Below are 17,799 nucleotides of genomic sequence, written 5' to 3' on the forward strand. Positions count from 1 at the left end.
TCCTACCAAACTTGAGAGGAGCAAAGATCACAGAAGGAAGAACAACTGAGGATGGCATGTTCTTGATGTCTTAGTTCCATGAATTCTTTACATCTACCTAAGCCAGTTCAGCTGCAAACAGAAGCAGTCTGTGCCCTCCCTCTGCATAAGGAAAAAAGGGTTTGTGCACCCAAATGATGAACTGAGAACTCCCTCAGGGAAAAGTCCACCATTTTTCAGTGGTGGATAACATGGGCAAACTCCCTAATACAGTGGGCTACATTGCTGCATAGCTTTTCATGATGGCACAAGGAGGAGAAGCAGCAGTCACAATGTGCAGTCAAGGGAGAGGTGGAGGGAAGGATTTCTGGAACTAAGGCAGAAGTTGTTCATTCAGTTCTCCCAGGTAGTCACGCTATTCAGCATGGTCTCTTCCCCATCTTCTCCTCCTTTAATTTAAAACCAGATCTTTAAATCATTTGAAAACCTGACTAGAAAAGTTGAGAGTTTGAGAGATCAACAAACCCAAACTCCCATTTTAATGGAGAAAGCAGATAAGCTTTTCTAAGTACAAACTATGTGCAAGTGACTTAGTCCCAATAAGGTTAGACTCTTTCCTCTAAAACCCCTCTCCCCACACCAGTTTTTGGGCAGGGTACATTGTGTGTTGTATAAAATACCAATCCTAGAAATGCTTCAGATAGAGTCGCTGGTTACTACGGAAATACTGTCATTCAACATCTGTCAAGCACATCCTAAGCCATTTAGTGGTAAATTGGGATTTAAGCACCTAACTTATTAAAGAGCACAGTAAAGGTCCATCTTTGACCGCTAAGAATGAAGCTACTAACCACCTGAAGTGGAGATGGGGTCTGCTGAATCTAACCAAAACCACTTTGCAGAAGAACAACATATTTTCTTTCTGTGGGAAATCACTCTAGTGCATCCTACCTGTTTTAATTAATTTCAGAAGTTTTTGAGATACACATCAAGACAGAATTGACTTAAAAATGTATAGAACATAAGGGGTTTGTTTGTTTGTTTAACTTTATACTATTACATTAGCAGGAATAGTATCATATGAGAGATCCCTTTTTTCCCCTGGAAACATTTGTTTTATGATGATGTAATATTTATAAGCCAGATCCCCAGCTGATATAAACACAATGTAAACTCTCCTGTTTTTCTTATTAGGTGGCAGGACTGTGCACTCACATAGTGAACAGGGTAAGGTTTTGCTTTGCTTTCCCCACCTGGGTTAGTTCCTCACTATATCCAACCACAAGGCTGTGTTGGTACACCAGAGGAGACAGCAAAGGAGAAAACAGGAAGAGAAGGCTGGATACCTTTAAAAGACAGAATCGGACAAACAGTCACCTGCATCCTGAACAATTAAATATGTGCAATCTCCTTTTTAAAATACACAGATGCAACACAAGATTCACTGACACAGCTGACATACATGCCAGGAGTGCTTTGTACAAGGTACAGAAAGTAATCTCACCCTCGCTCTGCATTCACTACAATGGCTCTGGGCTTGTCATGATCCCCTCGCAGCACCATCCCAATTGACTCGCCATTCAGCCTGTGGACATTGACTGAATTTGTGGCCTCACAGGTCCAGTACAAGGTATGGCTGTATATATCGATGCTGAGGTCATGTGGCTGCTTCTCTGGGTTCTGGCTTTGGTTTGGAGTACTCATGACAGTGAAAGGCTGCAAGACAACATATGGGACACAATTTCCAGTAATTATTCTGACTATTGACTGAAGAACACTGATTGCACAGAAAGCATGGTTTATGTACCTGATGGTCCAGAAACACCTGAAACCACCCACAATACAGTTAGTGAAAATTGGAAGGTCAAAATTTGCAGGGAATCTGCATCTTCAAAGCTGTGTGACCAAGGTAGAGGAAAACACAGACCAAATGAACCTCCATTGCAATTTGCACCTAGCAAGTACCGAAGAGAAGCTAGACTATAACAATTAGCACCTAGTATAATCCCAAAAAGCAAGAGTAAAACTTCTTCAAAATTCATCCACACCACAACCCAGCTATCTGCTCATCTCAACATACCTCCTCCCAATCTTAAAAGAAATGGCCAAAAAACAAAATCGTCATCTCTTCCTTTTAAAGGAACCTGTAAAACCTCTGAGTCCCTACATGCATGAAAAGACCAGTCCATTTCCATTGATATCATGTCATATTGCTTAAATACAACTGGCCAAGAACTAAGATAATATAACTTGCCCATTTTCCACTTCATTTTATATTCTTTTTCAAACCATAAGTTTTAAATAATCTGTTATCTTGACCTGGTAGTTAAGCTATGTTAACACATAACACTGCCTGGAAGAACAGTACACTTCTTTCCACTGTTATGTGAATAACTAGCGCAAAAGAATAATGTCTCCAACACAGTAAAATAATTAAGCGTGTGGATAAGCCTACCCCTATCTGGCACAGCAATCAACTCTACATTCACTCAGGTTTAACTACAGCTTGCTATACAAGATAAGATTTGCTATACTTGCTAAGATTTTTCATTTTGAGAGAGCTTTATAATGATGACAATATTATCACACAATTGGCATGTATGATATTGATTTTAGAATACGATTTATCTGTCCTGAGTATAAATAGTGACTCTGCCTTACTTCAGAGACCAACCTTAACTAAAGACTACAATTCAAGGCTTATAGTTTCAGATACATATGATGTACTATATTCTATTACACTTCTTTGTGTATAAATTGAAATCATGATCCTAAAAGCCTTCTGTAATTTTCACACATAAATATACATGAATAAGTGCTTGCAAGAGTAAAGTTTAAACCAATGACTCCTTGCTGCAGGGGATGGAAGGGGAAAGTCAAGCATAAAGTACAAAGCACACAAAAAGACTGACACAAAACTATATACACCATGTAAACTTGCCTGAGTGCCATCATCTTTGGCTCTTTTTATAATATTCTGACGTCCATCCACCCAGTAGATCAATTTATCTAAGGGATCATAATCAATAGCCTTGACATTCCTTAGACCATGCATAGGCAGGATAATATCTGGACTTTGCTGATCATCTGGTATCATCCGGCTGATTGCAGATTTCTGGCTAAACAACAGGAAGCTGTCAGGGGCTGAAACAAACCAAAACAGAATGCACAGAATTTAGGACAAAATCCCAGAGAGACAATTACATTCACAGTGAAAACTAAGGTAATTCATAATTGCAGATTTTTGCTATTAAGTTGAAAATGTTTCTTTGTGTACTTCTGGAGGGTAAATGTGCACACCCTCACCCAGGTAGTATCTCCTTTTCATATTATAAAATAACTAAGTTCCCCACGTGGAATTTAAGTAACACCAGTGACAGTGGACAATACACAGTCACAGATCTTCCTATATTTCTATGTTTTTCCTATATTATCACAGAATCATTTAGGTTGGAAAAGACCTTTAAGATTGAGTCCAACCATTAACCTAACATTGCCAAGTCCACCGCTAAACCATGTCCCTAAGTGCCACGTCTACATGTCTTTTAAATACCTTCAGGGATGGTGACTCAACCACTTCCCCGGGCAGCCTGTTCCAATGCTTGACAACTCTTTCAGTGAAGAAATTTTTCATAATATCCAATCTAAACCTCCCCTGGCACAACTTCAGGCCCTTTCCTCTCATCCTATCACTAGTTACTGGGGAGAAAGAGACTGACGCCCACCTCACTACAACCCCCTTTTAGGTAGTTGTAGAGAGCAATAAGGTCTCCCCTCAGCCTCCTCCAGACAGAACAACCCCAGTTCCCTCAGCCGCTCCTCATAAGACTTGTGTTCCAGACCTCTCACCAGCTTCGTTGCCCTTCTCTGGACACGCTCCAGCACCTCAATGTCTTTCTTGTAGTGAGGGGCCCAAAACTGAACACGGTATTCGAGGTGCGGCCTCACCAGTGCCAAATACAGGGGCACGATCACTTCCCTACTCCAGCTGGCCACACTATTTCTGATACAGGCCAGGACGCTGTTGGCTGCCTTAGTCACCTGGGCACACTGCTGGCTCATGTTCAGCCTCCTGTTGACTAATACCCCCAGGTCCTTTGCTACAAGGTGGCTTTCCAGCCAGTCCTCCCCAAGCCTGTAGCGTTGCATGGGGTTGTTGTGACCAAAGTGCAAGACCCAGAACTTGGTCTTGTTGCACCTCATACAGTTGGCTTCAGTCTATCGATCCAGCCTGTCCAGATCCCTCTGCAGAACCTTTCTACCCTCCAGCAGATCAACACTCACACCCAACTTAGTGTTGTCTGCAAAGTTACTAAGGGTGCACTTGATCCCCTTCGTCCAGATCATTGATAAAGATATTGAACAGAACTGGCCCCAATACTGAGCCCTGAGGAGCACTGCTTGTGACTGGCTCCCAACTGGATTTAACTCCATTCACCACAACCCTTTAGGACCAGCCATCCAAGCCAGTTTTTCACCCAGTGAAGAGTACACCCATCCAAGCCATGAGCAGCCAATTTCTCCAGGAGAATGCTGTGGGAGGCAGTGTCAAAGGCTTTTCTAAACTCCAGGTAAACAACATCCACAGCCTTTCCCTCATCCACTAAGCGGGTCATATTGCCATAGAAGGAGATGAGGTTTGTCAAGCAGGACCTGCCTTTCACAAACTCATTCTTTTATTCAGTTAAAATTCCCTTATACGCTACTGTGCCAGGATGCCCAAAGCTTTGCTGTTTTTTTTGGTTGTGGTGGTTTTTTTTAAGTCAACAGTCTGTTTTCTATTCATGTGCTATTTTTACTAAAAATTTAAATTCTTATTGGACAACCGGTAAACTGGCAGGCTTATAGTATCACACACCAGGGGAAAACAAACTTCTATGAATTTCAAGTGCATGTGCACATTGCATAGACTACTCAGGAGGCTGTTTTACTGGATGTTATTTTTTCTGACTTTATTAAACACTTAAGAGAAAAAGACATTTTTTATTTAGAATTTCTCTTCCACCCAATTACACACTTAGTTAAGGATGGGGAAAGCTTCAGTCACACAGCTGAATCACCTAGAAAGCACTTCTAGTAAAACAAGAAAGACCAGACTTGACAGTGCTGTTATTTCTAAGATTTGAAATACAAATCTTCATCCCTAATTAATATCACAAATATGGATATAAAACTCCATAATCCATCCTCATATTTAAAGATCACCTTTAAAGCCAGAACCTTTGAAATGGACTTGTGATAGCTCTTCCCTTTCTATACTGAAATGGATCACAAGCACCTGGGAGCACCAAGCACGGAAGAAGATAGTAGCAAACAAAAAGCCTTACAACTACAGTTCCTGCTGTTGGGATCCAAGGTATAATGAGCAGCACAGCCACACCTAAATCCATCTGGTATGGCAAGGCACAAGTGAGCACAATGGCCATTATTTTGCACACAGTCATTCAAGCCATCCTGACGTGAAGAATGGAAGACCAATATATCCATCACAAAATCCAGATGGCCCTGAATAAGTGTCCTGTTCTTCCCACTGGTCTTGTCTGCTCTTTCTATGCTGTGAAGATTCCAGTCTGTCCAGTAGATGTAGTCACTGTATTGGGTTAATCCAAATGGATGAGGCAGATCATCTGCTATGATTTCTCGTTCTTGTCCTGCAAACATAAGGATAATCAACTAAAGGACAATTCCCAGGCCATGAAATGAAGAGTGTGACTTGCATCATGAAAAAGTTTTTCTTCCTTTTTTAAAATAAAATCTCATTTCCCAAGACGGCATCATGGGATTCATTATTAAGCAGTATCTGCTCAAGAGGTAACCTAAACACTTGCATTCAAAAACCTTATCCTGATAACCTCTTGCCTATAGAGCAATTTTAACTGCCACTGTATCATCATTTAAATAAATACTACTCTATATGTCTCATACTTATCATCCCAAACAGATATCAGAAAACGTATTCAAAAATACTGTCAGTTCCAGGAATCACTTAGGACAATTAAAAAAACAATTAATATGCACAAAAGCAACAACATACAACAAACTTGAGATTCACAGAGAAACAGCTATCAGAAATTATGGTGTTTCACTCAAGAAACACAAATCTTTTGCAGTGCAATTTAACATACAGTTATCCCAAGAGATGAGGAAACGATTTGTTTGTCGGAAATCGCAATACTCCTACACTCAGTGGCTCAGTTAGCAACATTCACAACAGATTTAACACTTTCTAGATCATTAGATAGCCTCTGCCACAGATGCACTACTGAAGTCGTTAAGTCTTACTGTAAGTCACCTTCCTAAACCTTTTCAAGCATAAACCTCTATGAATCTCTGCACTTTACATCAACTGAAGAAGATGTAGCCTTCATCAGCATCATCTCTTCCTGCCTCAAACAAATGTCCAATGCTAGATTCTACAGAACACCTCATTTTAATTCCCTGCCCTACTTTCCATCACACCCTCTCCCATTCAGCCAGGGTTGGAGAAGAAATGAAAACCCCAATAACTAGAACATGAAGGCATTTCCCTATAAACCACCAGAGCTAAATATAGAGGCAATCTTCCCAATTACTTTTAGGCATCTAAAGTGTCCAAGTTAGGGGCACAGATATCCTGCATACTTTCAGGTATTTCTTAGAGCAACTCTGGTCCACAATGATGAATTCAGGATATAGGGTCTTTTGAAGGAAGCAGATAAGTTGTCTAATTGAATTTGGATAGCCAGTAGATGGAGGAAAATCTCTCAAAAGAGAGATTTTTTTTCCTGCTGGGTAATGTTTATAATGCCCAAGATTAAGTGGGGACAGCATTCATTCATCCACTTTAGAGTGCTTTATTCATTGCTGGTGGGGTAGACATTTCTATCAGCAACAGTCATTCAGATCTCTCCTGGCAAGGAGACCAGCACTGCATAACACTGGCCAAGTCTAGTAACACTTCCTTAACTGATGAGCTGTCTTGCTAGAAGTCTACCTGAGTCTTTATAATCTGCTAACTAAAAAGACATTATACAACATTATTGGCTTCAGCGCTCATCCTTCTAGTTTCTCACCACAAATAAATGTTAACAGTAGGTTCAGTTTTAGAACCTGTTTAATTTAAAACGGATGATTTAAATATTGTTTCTTCTCAGTGCCATAACCAGTTTTTAGTTCAAGCTTGCCGCTGGCTATTTTGTTTCTCTAAGTATAAAGCAGAAGCCTTGTGAGAGCTTTGATAGATAATGCACCCTGGGTGGAAAAAACATAAAGAAACAATCTTACTGCAATTTCTAAACAATAACATCCCTTCAGTAGTTGCCATCCCAAAGCAACAAATGCAAGAAATGCAAAATCAGTGATAGCCTCGGAATCGAAAACTGCATCACTCTGTTTTCCTAAGCTTAGTAGATTCTCTATACTCTGAAGATATGCAGACACAACACCACCTTAAAAAAAATCTCACTCTAATGATAGCTTTTCACAGATTTAAAAAAAAAAAAAAAAAGAGTTGCAGGGAAATTATATATGTCATCCATCAGAGCATTGCTGTAACAATCCTGTATGAGTTTGCTTAAATACCATTATGTTCTGTCACATAAACTTTGATTTTTACATTGGAATCTGAGAGGCATTAATTCCCATCTCAGAAAGGCCACTCCTTTGAAATGGAACAGGGATAGGATGTTGGGTCAGGAACTTCTGGACTCCATTTCTGATCCTATCTTTGATTCACCGTGTGATATTTGGAAATTTATATGAACTCAGTTTTCTCAAAAAGGAATTAATATCTGCCTCAGCTAAAACCTTGAAGACCATTTAATATTTACAAAACATCTGGACAATACAAAAGCTCTATGTCAGCTGCAGAAAACAAAAGTCCCTTCTTTTACCCAGTTAGTTATCATGTCAGTATCAATGTGAAAGTTTAGTAAATCTTAGCACACCCCTTGTATGTATAAACAAAACTCACATAGAAGATATGAAAATGTGTAAAGTTGTGTACAAAACATGTTATGCTACACTGCAGAAATAGCTGCACAACCTTTCAGATTGCAGGAAATGCAAGCAGTAGTTTGGTTTTGAACTAATACAACTAGTCTGAAGCTGGAAACAGAGATAACACTTCAACAGAAAATTAGTGTCCAGACTGAAAAGTCAGGGGTGGTTTACAGTGAACCTATAAGTTGTCCTCACTTTGAGAAACTCAGAGGTCACCTCTGCTTTGGTAAAACAAAGACAATTTCATATCAATACACAGAAATGACATCATATCTCACCATCATTATAAATCATCATATCGTTATTAATTTAGAAAGCTTTTTTTAATCTCCTTAAACATTTAATTCTCCATTTCCTCTCATAAAAATATACACTCAGATTTAATATCAATTATATTATTCCAATTTCCTATTATTCAATTGCCTTCCTATGGTCAGTGCATATTTCCATACTGGCTGGTGTAATATAACACTAGATTACCTAGCATATTTGATGACTCAATCATGCTTGTGTCTAAGTCAGTCCAATATAGCCTTTGGTCTGCATAATCAATAGTGAGGTCATTGGCACGACCCACTTTATCCACCAAAGTGATGCCATTTGTTCCATCCATATATGCTCGAACAATCCTAGGTTTACCTCCCCATTCAGTCCAGTACATGTACCTGCAACAAGAAGTGGAACAAAAAGAGCACATCAGCTATAGGTTAAGATTATGTTTAGCTACATAGTTTGATTTTTCTAAATTTATTTATTTTTATTCTTAAAAAACCCCCAAAACAAACAAACAAAAACCCCCAAAAACAAAAACACATGGTTATGTGTAGTCTTACAGTAGTCCTTTTTTAAAGAAAGGCAGGAAAATATGATTGACAATTCTTAATTTTTCATTGTAACCCATAGGGTTGTGGAGCGTTTCTCATCTTTTCAAAGACTCTGAAGAAATGGAGCTATATAAACTGTCAATTAAGTTGTCACGTAGAAGAATATGCATACAAAGCTTTGAAAAACGACACTGTCCCTTACCCTTTGGTAGGATCAAGAGCCAGAGACCTTGGGTTGTCCAAGTCCTTCCACACAAGAACCTGCCTATACTGTCCATCCAGGCGGGCTACTTCAATGCGATTGGTTCCCGTATCTGCCCAGTAGAGGTTCTTTCCTATCCAGTCAACAGCCATTCCCTCGGGATAATCTAGTCCAAATTCAATCACATGTTCAACAGAGCTCCCATTCATGAAAGCTCGGCTTATGGTCTGAAAAACAATTGTGTAAAAATATTACAGCATTTATGGATACCCCACTAAAATAATAAAAAAACAAGTATTATGAAGTTCAGGGTACAAAAAGAAATTAGTAAAAAAAATCAGTGTTACATTTTTTAAAATAGATACCTGTTGTCAAAAAAGATACAGCAATTCACAGGATAAAAAGACCTGAATTTTCAGAAAGCTAGTGTTTTCTGATGGCCAGTCCAAGATGTCTTTAAAGGATATGATTTTCAGAAAGCACTATGTATCTGCAGATTCTTCCTTGCCCCTACTCCCTCTCTCCTATTCGCACTTTTTTAAAAATTTGATTCACTGTAATGTTTTAAGTCTCAGAAACACATCTCTATTCAGAGAAATCTGAATTAAATTGTTTCTCATGATCGGTCACCTGGAGCAAGTTTGTTATTTAACATTTTAGTTACGCACATTCAATAAAACAAGTCATAGGGCAAGGACTGTGCACATATAAATAAGGCACTCCTAACAAGGAGCACTGAAACAACTCCCAGGTAAATAACTGGTAACTTCCAGGACCAATGGACAATTACACACCCTTGTTATCAACACTAAGCATTCTACATACCTGTTAATATTTCAGCTATTAATTTCTTAATAATTTGATAAATGAACATATCAGGGTAAAGACATTTTGTATTTTTAAAGGTAACTGTCAAAACCAGAAATCATGTAGTATATTTTTATAGGTATAACTCACATCTCAGAAAAAGTATAATCCTTTTTTGAAAATGAGTCCTTATATAACCAGAGGCAGGAGGAGATCAGGGAAGCGGTGGTCACCAAAGGAAAGGGATATGACTATGGGCTCTGAAGTTACACTACTTGCTGCTAAGCTGCAGGAGGTGGGGGGACAGGGGGAATGAAAATCTAGACATGCTGAAACATACGCTGATACGTATGTGAAAATACAGTATGCTGGATAATTCAGGAGGCCACAAACAAGTAAAATGTTTCCAGTTCTGCACAGAGTGAGTTGAGACTGGGATCTATGCACGGACGCTGTTGAAGTAATATATTTTCCACCGTAAATGGTTAAGATGACCATAGCTCCAGCTCTCTATGTGCTTGTGTGAGATTTATTTAGTAACTGTGTCTGCAGTATGCGAATTTATTACATTGGCACCTTCCTGAAGGAAAGGTATCCACATTACAAGCAGCACTTGTTAACGCTGAAGCACAACCCTCATTAGTCCTTACAGAGAGGCTATGGAAACTGCATGTACCCTGCAGTCACTGAAAGTGAGCTTTCCCCTATTGTGTCTTAGGCATATTGGCAAAGAAACTTTGATTACTCTTGGAAAAGCTATTAAGAGGCTAAACAGAGGAAATCCGTTCCAGTGAAGTGAATCTGTCATTTTCTACCACTACTTAATTCACTTCAAAAAGCAAAGTAACACGAACAGCACAACAATCACTTTAGCATGCACCTGGATGTGAACCAAATATGTCACAGGAAATGTCAAACTCCTGGGGAACACACTAAGATAGAACTTGGGGCAGGCAGGGGCTTAACACAGTGTGGAGGGCACTGGACATGTTCCCTAGCCTTTTCTGTGCCAAGCTGGAGTCACAGACTAACAGCAAACAATAAAGTTCACTTGCCAAATGTTAATATTGAGTAAGATTGCCTTCAAAGTCAAAACTGGAAGAGGATAGAAAGCTCGGGGGTTGCCAAGCTCAATGTTTAAATTACTATGTGACAGGAAAACAGCTTTTCTACAATAGATACATATATGGATGCAACACATGCAGCATCCAAGATTTAGGCATTTGGTACAAGCAGACACCACTTTGGGTTTCTATTTGAAGCAGGAAGATGCCTGTCACCCAACTGTGCATTCAACAATGCAACTGTCTTCATCTCCAAGAGTCTCCTTGGATGCAATGCAATGACAACATTAGCAACTGCAGGACAGATCATGTAACAGAGACCTTTGTTAGATCAAAGTAACTGCTCTGTGGCTTTATATTCAGGGAATTCACATGTCAGTAATACCTTCAAACTAACATCAGTCCAATAGATTCTGTTATCAGAGACATCAAAATCCAGAGCAGATGCTTCCTTGACTCCAGTGAGAGGAATAGCAACATCATTATTATTGGTTTCAAGGGAAATCCTATGAATTGCTGCTCTGCTTGTGAAAACTAAGAAGGCTTCAGGAATGATGCAAGTCTTCATGTCACTCAACAGCTCAAGGCCAATAGGGCAGGCACACCTGGTCTCTTGGGGTGTAAAGAAACACAAATGGCTGCAGCCTCCATTGTTCTCTGCACATGAATTAGTTCCTTAAAAAAAAACCAAAACAAAACAGATATTGGTGCATTGTGGAGGTAGGGGGAAAAGGGGAGGGGGAGAGGCTGAGCAGAAATGCAGTGTAATTATAATTTTTCAAAATAAGTTCACACTATGGTCTGTCAACAAGAAATTCTAAAAAAACCCCAAACATTCAAAACTGTTTCTTTCCTTCTACCCAAGGATTAGGAAGCTGGGCCTGTCCCTCCTATAGTACAAATAACAGTTACAAACATATCCTTCTAGTTTCCACAAAGATTAAATTCCTCCATTGAAGGCAGGTAATTACATACGTGTTCAGCTTGGTTATTTTTGGACAAGTACCCCATCCTTGTATCTCTTTGAAACCATCACTTTTACAGATGTTCAATGACACAAAACAGTGAGAAAAGAGCTGGATAATGGCAGTTATTTCCTAGCCGTTTAATTGAAAACTGAGAAGATTGATTAGCAGACGCAGTTCCAACAAGATCACCACAATCTCACACTTGTTTTTTCATGTGAACAACCATGACTAGATGGGGAGGCAACGTGGAAGGAAAAGTAAGAACCAAAAGAAAAATGAGCGCCTTTCTCCATTGCTGGAACTAAGGATTTAGGTATTTAAAAACTATTACCACAAAAAAAAATCTCCGAGATCAGTCTCAAACAGGTTTCTTTTAATTTTCCCTTTTTAGGGCATACATATTTCTGACTGATGCTGTTAAGTTGCAGCTTGAGGACATGATTATCCTTCAAGTAAAGCTTCCTGAAAGCCTGGAAATCCATGTACTGGCAGGGTGTAATTTGACAACCTACTTTATTTTGTTGCAACTATTCTCAGTAATTTTACTAGCTGACCAACAAATCTGTTTACTGCTATGCCCAGACTCCAGTGTTCGAGGTAGTAGACAGATCGGTGGTGAACATGCACCTTTCATGAATTACTATTGAAGCTAGGAGGTCCTAAAACACTGGCTGCATCTTTCAGCAGATGCAGCATAAGAACACAGAGCTCCAGCTGCTGATCCCATGCTAAGGGCAAGATTTAATTAAGATTTAGGTATGATTTAGGTGTTAAAGTTAAATATTTAAGTGTCACATGCTTCAAGGCAACGTTGTAATGGACACTAATTCTGCCTATACCACCCAATATAGTAAAAAGCATTCTGCTAACTGAACATCACTAGGACTTTGTACTGGAAGAAAAAAGCAACAGAAAATGGAGCAATTCTGTGAGCATCAGAAGTAATGATTCCTACAGACTGGAGGCAGGAATAAAATTCTCCTCACAAAAATTCAAAGAGTGTAGTGGAAGCTGTGGAAGACTCATGTCAAATGTCACTAAAAATTGGAAGCCCATACTTCTTTTGCAACACTGTATTTTCCCAACTTTACAAACAATAGGTACAGTTTTCCTTTAACATGATTCAAACATATGAGACCACAGTTATTCTCATTACAAGCGATCAACAGTTGCTTAATGAAAGTTAAGACCATCTAGAAACTATTACAGATCCATCCTATGATTGCTCATGCTTACCAAACACTTTGGTAACACTTGTTGCTTTAAGGCCCATTAAATCTGGCAGCTGATCAATAATGATGTCTCTGCTAGCCTTTGTCTTGTGAACTCTTTCAATGCTTCGTCTCTGCCAGTCAGTCCAATAGATGTAATCTCCCAGCAGCGTGAACCCAAATATATGTGGAAGCTTATCTTCTAGGAGGGTTTTTCTCATTGTTCCATCAACATTTATGACCTGTGGGATGCATGAGAAAAAGAAGAAATAATCTTCTCTAATGTGGATACAATTAAAATGGCAATATCAACCATATTTTGACAATTCTTCTATTTTTAGGCAAGAACCTCCTGAAATTCACAGCATGTTTCTTTCAAAAGAATATACCTCTAGGTTTGTTGTAAGAGAAATACATTGGAATGACAAGACTGAAAGTGGCTTATCTCACCCCTTCTCCATTGAAGTAACTAAGCAACATGAATTTAACCTGCATCAGTTCAAACCACAAAAGGAGTGTTTTTTGGGATGGGAGTGAGGTTCAGGAGATTTTTAATCCATTCATGTCTTGGTCTCACTACTGAACTCTCCCCCCAGAAACAAGGGATTGCTGGAGTCACCTTCGGCACTCAATCACAGGGAACAGAGGCCATCAGAATTCTTTCAGGGCACAAGGTCATGTAGAATCCGCACTTTCTGAAATTTCTTTTTTTTACCGTAAAAGAATTAAGTTTTTCTCACCCTTGTGATAAGCAAGACCTTTAAGATGTGGAATAAGTATTGACTTGTGCAAATTTGTATTCATAAAACTGCAGAGAGACCAAAATACTATTGGAGATTGGATTAAGCCCCACAGATATACCCCATTGGTTAATTATTTCATAACAAATTACTACAATGATTTTGTGCTACTCCACTTTGCTTGGCATAAGAAAAGAGATTCATATAGTCTGACCCTGATCAATAATCGTCAGGCAAGATAGGAAACTAAAATGTTCACATACAACTCCCCATACCACACACCTGAAGTCATCTCCAACTACTACGCAAACTGCAATAATCTTTTCAATCATCCAGACATCTCCTACCCACGGCAAAGAATGTATAAGAACCCAGGCAAAATATTTATTTGACAAATCCCCAGATACCTCTCCATCCTCCTTCTTGCAATTGGTAGCTGCAATGTAATTACAGTATTTTTAAAGTGCTACTTGAAAATTTATGCAGTGACCAGCATCAAAGTTCAGTATCATATTAAAACCAAAACAAAAGACCACAGCTTAAGACAATTTATTTTCCAGTGTGATTTAATCAAATCTCCATTTGTTGTTGGAAATGCTTCACAGGTGGACAACTGCTGTGCTTTAATTTAGGCTATCATGGCTTATGATTGAGGTTTTAAATAGTCTCTTTTCTATTATTTGGAAATTATTTGTTTATCCAAACTAAAAAAACCTAAACCTGTACCTTGTAGGTGATTAAATTGCCCTCACCGTGCAACACTTTATTCTTGTGATTTAAAGACAGCTATGGTATTTTCAACACTGTATTCCTCTGACTTTTAAATGGCTAAGTGTTTAAGCAAATTTATTTCTTATTTAAAAATGTCTATAACTTAAATGCAAAGTAATATGAAACCATCAAATGCCTAACAATATTGTGGTTAGTCAAAATCAATCATCAGTTTTACCACAATTTAATACAGATATTATAAACCAGCAAGTTATAAGGCTCTGTCCATACATGGTAAGCAGCAGAAGCACCTACAATTTCTTTTTTTAACATGACCAATGACAATCACCACATCTTACTAAATTAGCATGTGAATTTCAGTATGTTCATGCACACCTATGATAGATATCCAAATAAACTAAAAAATGAAATCTCCATTTTGAAACCTTATAATACTTTACAAATTTATGAAAACAACATGCATTTCTTCTGTGACACAGTTAATTTGGGTACAACATTTCCCCTTTAGAGAAACATAAATAAGATGTGTTCACCAATTTTACTATATGAATTCTATCTGAAAAAAATTGTCAAATGCTAGCACACTCTATTAGGTTTGCATGGCAAGGTTTTGGTAGATGGGGGGCTCCAAGGGTGGCTTCTGTGAGAAGCTGCTAGAAGCTTCCCCCATGTCTGATAGAGACAAAGCCAGTCAGCTCCACAACAGACCTGCTGCTGATCAAAGCTGAGCCAATCAGAGGCGTTAGCACCTCTCTGATAACATATTTAAGACGGGAGGAGAAAACCCGTGCCCATACTGGAGCAGGTTTGCTGGCAGGGCTTGTGACCCCACAAATTCTCTGAGCTGAGTCTGTTTTGCCCATTACAGTAACTGGTGAGTGATCTCTCCTTGTCCTTATCTTGACCCAAGAGCCTTTCATTGTATTTTCTCTCCCCTGTCCAGCTGAGGATGGAAGGGATAGCACAGCTTGATGAGCACCTGGCAGCCAGCCAGGGTCAGCCCACCACACATGGGACATGCACTAGGATCTTCTAGCCACCACCAGCCAAACAGCAGAGGCGAGCAGCCAGCTACTGCAATCCTGTATTTACCTATGCTATACAGCAAAATCATCACTATAACACATTCTATCTTGCAACACTAGAGTGCAGACATCTTCAACTGCAGAGGAAAACAACTTCAGGAGAACTTTGAGACTATCTAGCAGCTTATGTGTTGAACACATGCTACAATGTAAACTTCTAGATTCGTTCCAGACAAAAAGCCTCTTGCTGGACACTGTTAAAAATAACACTGGCATTCCCGAGAACTAAGTTTCAGGGGAGTTTTGTGTCAGCCCATCAGCCTATGATTCTTCTACTATTTGATGAAGTAGCAGAGACTGATGATTAATGCATTTTTGTTTTACCAAGATAAATAGCGTACATTAAAAAAAAAGGCTGTATCTGTGGTTAAAGGCCAAATGATTCTGCAATTATCTCATTACATCATGTCCAGGCAAACCCCAAATGCTCACTTATTTGAAACAGTATCAATCCCACAGGCAATACTGTGGGTTCAAAAGTTCATCATGCGTACTCAGGTGCTGGAGCCAAACTGCTGGCACACTAAGTAAACAAGACACCATTTCCTTTACAAGAATGCATCAGCAGGATGATGATCAAACTACCACATTTCCAACTACTTTTACAGATACAGACAGTAAAAGTATAACTCAAATACTACAGCTGCAGACTAAAATACACCAGGCAAAGATTGGATCCAAGGATGCAGAAACACACATTATTTAAATCCATGTGCAGCTGTGGATGTTGCAGATGACACCAAGCTGTTGAACTTCACGAACCTCAGGAAGTTCAACAAGGCCAAGTGCAAGGTCCTGCACCTGGGTCAGGGGAATCCCCAGTATCAATACAGCCTAGGGAATGAATGGATTGAGTAGCCTTACCAGAAGGATTTTGGGGTACTGATGGACGAAAAAGTGGACATGAACCGGCAATGTGCACTTGGAGCCCAGAAAGTCAATCATGTCCTAGGCTCCATAAAAAGAAGCGTGGCCAGCAGTCGAGGGAAATGATTCTCCCCCACTTGCGCCACTCTTGTGAGACCCCACCTGGAGTGCTGCATCCAGCTCTGAGGCCCCCAGTGTAAGACAGGCATGGACCTGTTGGGGTGGGTCCAGAGGAGGGCCAAAAAATTGATCAGAGGGCTGGAACACCTCTCCTATGAAGAACGGCTGAGAGATGGGGTTGTTGAAGTGCTTGCTCTCTCCCTCCTAAACGCCCCTCCCCCCAAGTACTGTGGGCAGAACACCTAGGAATCCAAGCAGGCTTCCCCTGGGTGCAGAAAGGCAGCTCTGACTTGGAGGATTTTTCTGTGCCATGGGCAGTCAGGCCCTCTTAAGGGTAGCTAATTTGTGGCAACAAGCAGGAAACGCTAACTAACTGTTAGGCTATCTTCTAGTAGCAGCTGGCGCTAAGCTTGAACAGTGAGCTATTGCATGCAATTCAATATAGGTACATATACATAGTCTTTACTTCAAATTTTGCTGCAACCCATCTTCCCAGAGATTCACCTCTACTCTAACATATTAACCGAAACCATGAGGATGCAACATAAAAATCCACAAACAGGCCTCACAATATGGCCAAAACCACAACTTTTACTAAAATGGCACAGCTAATAAAATACTGTGTTAACTCATTGTTTAATATCAGAAATCGTGTGTAGCCTGCCAACCTGGGTCAGGGCAACACCTGGTATCAGTACAGGCTGGGGGATGAAGGGATGGAGAGCAGCCCTGCCGAGAAGGACTTGGAGGTACTGGTGGACATGAGCTGACAATGTGCACTCGCAGCCCAGAAGGACAACCATAACCTGGGCTGCATCAAAAGAAGCGTGGCCAGCAGGTTGATGGAGGTGATTCTGCCCCTCTACTCCACTCTGGGGAGGCTGCACCTGGAGTGCTGCATCCAGCTCTAGAGCCCTCAGCACAGGAAAGACAGGAACCTGTTGGAGTGAGTCCAGAGGAGGGCCACAACGATCATCAGAGGGATGGAGCACCTCTCCTGTGAGGACAGGCTGAAAGAGTTGGTGTTGTTCAGCCTGGAGAAGAGAAGGGTCCAGGGAGACCTTATTGCAGTCTTCCAGTACTTGAAGGGGGGCTTGTAAGAGAGATGGGGACAGACTTTTTAGCAGCGTCTGTAGCGATAGGACAAAGGATAATGTTTTTAAACGAAAAGAGGGTAGATTCAAACTAGACATAAGGAAGAAATTTTTCACAATGAGGGT

At 40.0% G+C, this 17,799-nt stretch overlaps 1 protein-coding gene across 4 annotated transcripts in view; it reads right to left on the reverse strand.

The window, feature by feature from the left end:
- LRP5 (LDL receptor related protein 5) overlaps window positions 1-17,799 on the reverse strand; it is a gene marked incomplete at its 3' end in the record, with an annotated part of 207,127 nt that overhangs the window by 26,497 nt on the left and 162,831 nt on the right. For all 4 annotated transcript variants that reach the window (XM_082000557.1, XM_082000559.1, XM_082000558.1 and 1 more), the window contains 7 exons: window positions 13,061-13,277; window positions 11,242-11,531; window positions 8,986-9,212; window positions 8,440-8,624; window positions 5,307-5,630; window positions 2,921-3,123; window positions 1,484-1,695 (listed from right to left, as the gene is read on the reverse strand). In XM_082000557.1, the coding sequence (XP_081856683.1) occupies window positions 1,484-1,695; window positions 2,921-3,123; window positions 5,307-5,630; window positions 8,440-8,624; window positions 8,986-9,212; window positions 11,242-11,531; window positions 13,061-13,277 (1,658 nt within the window). The remainder of the gene's footprint in view (window positions 1-1,483; window positions 1,696-2,920; window positions 3,124-5,306; window positions 5,631-8,439; window positions 8,625-8,985; window positions 9,213-11,241; window positions 11,532-13,060; window positions 13,278-17,799) is intronic.

This window comes from Phaethon aethereus (genome assembly GCF_964289735.1).
Source record: "Phaethon aethereus genome assembly, chromosome: 5".
In the NCBI taxonomy this organism is placed as follows: domain Eukaryota; kingdom Metazoa; phylum Chordata; class Aves; order Phaethontiformes; family Phaethontidae; genus Phaethon; species Phaethon aethereus.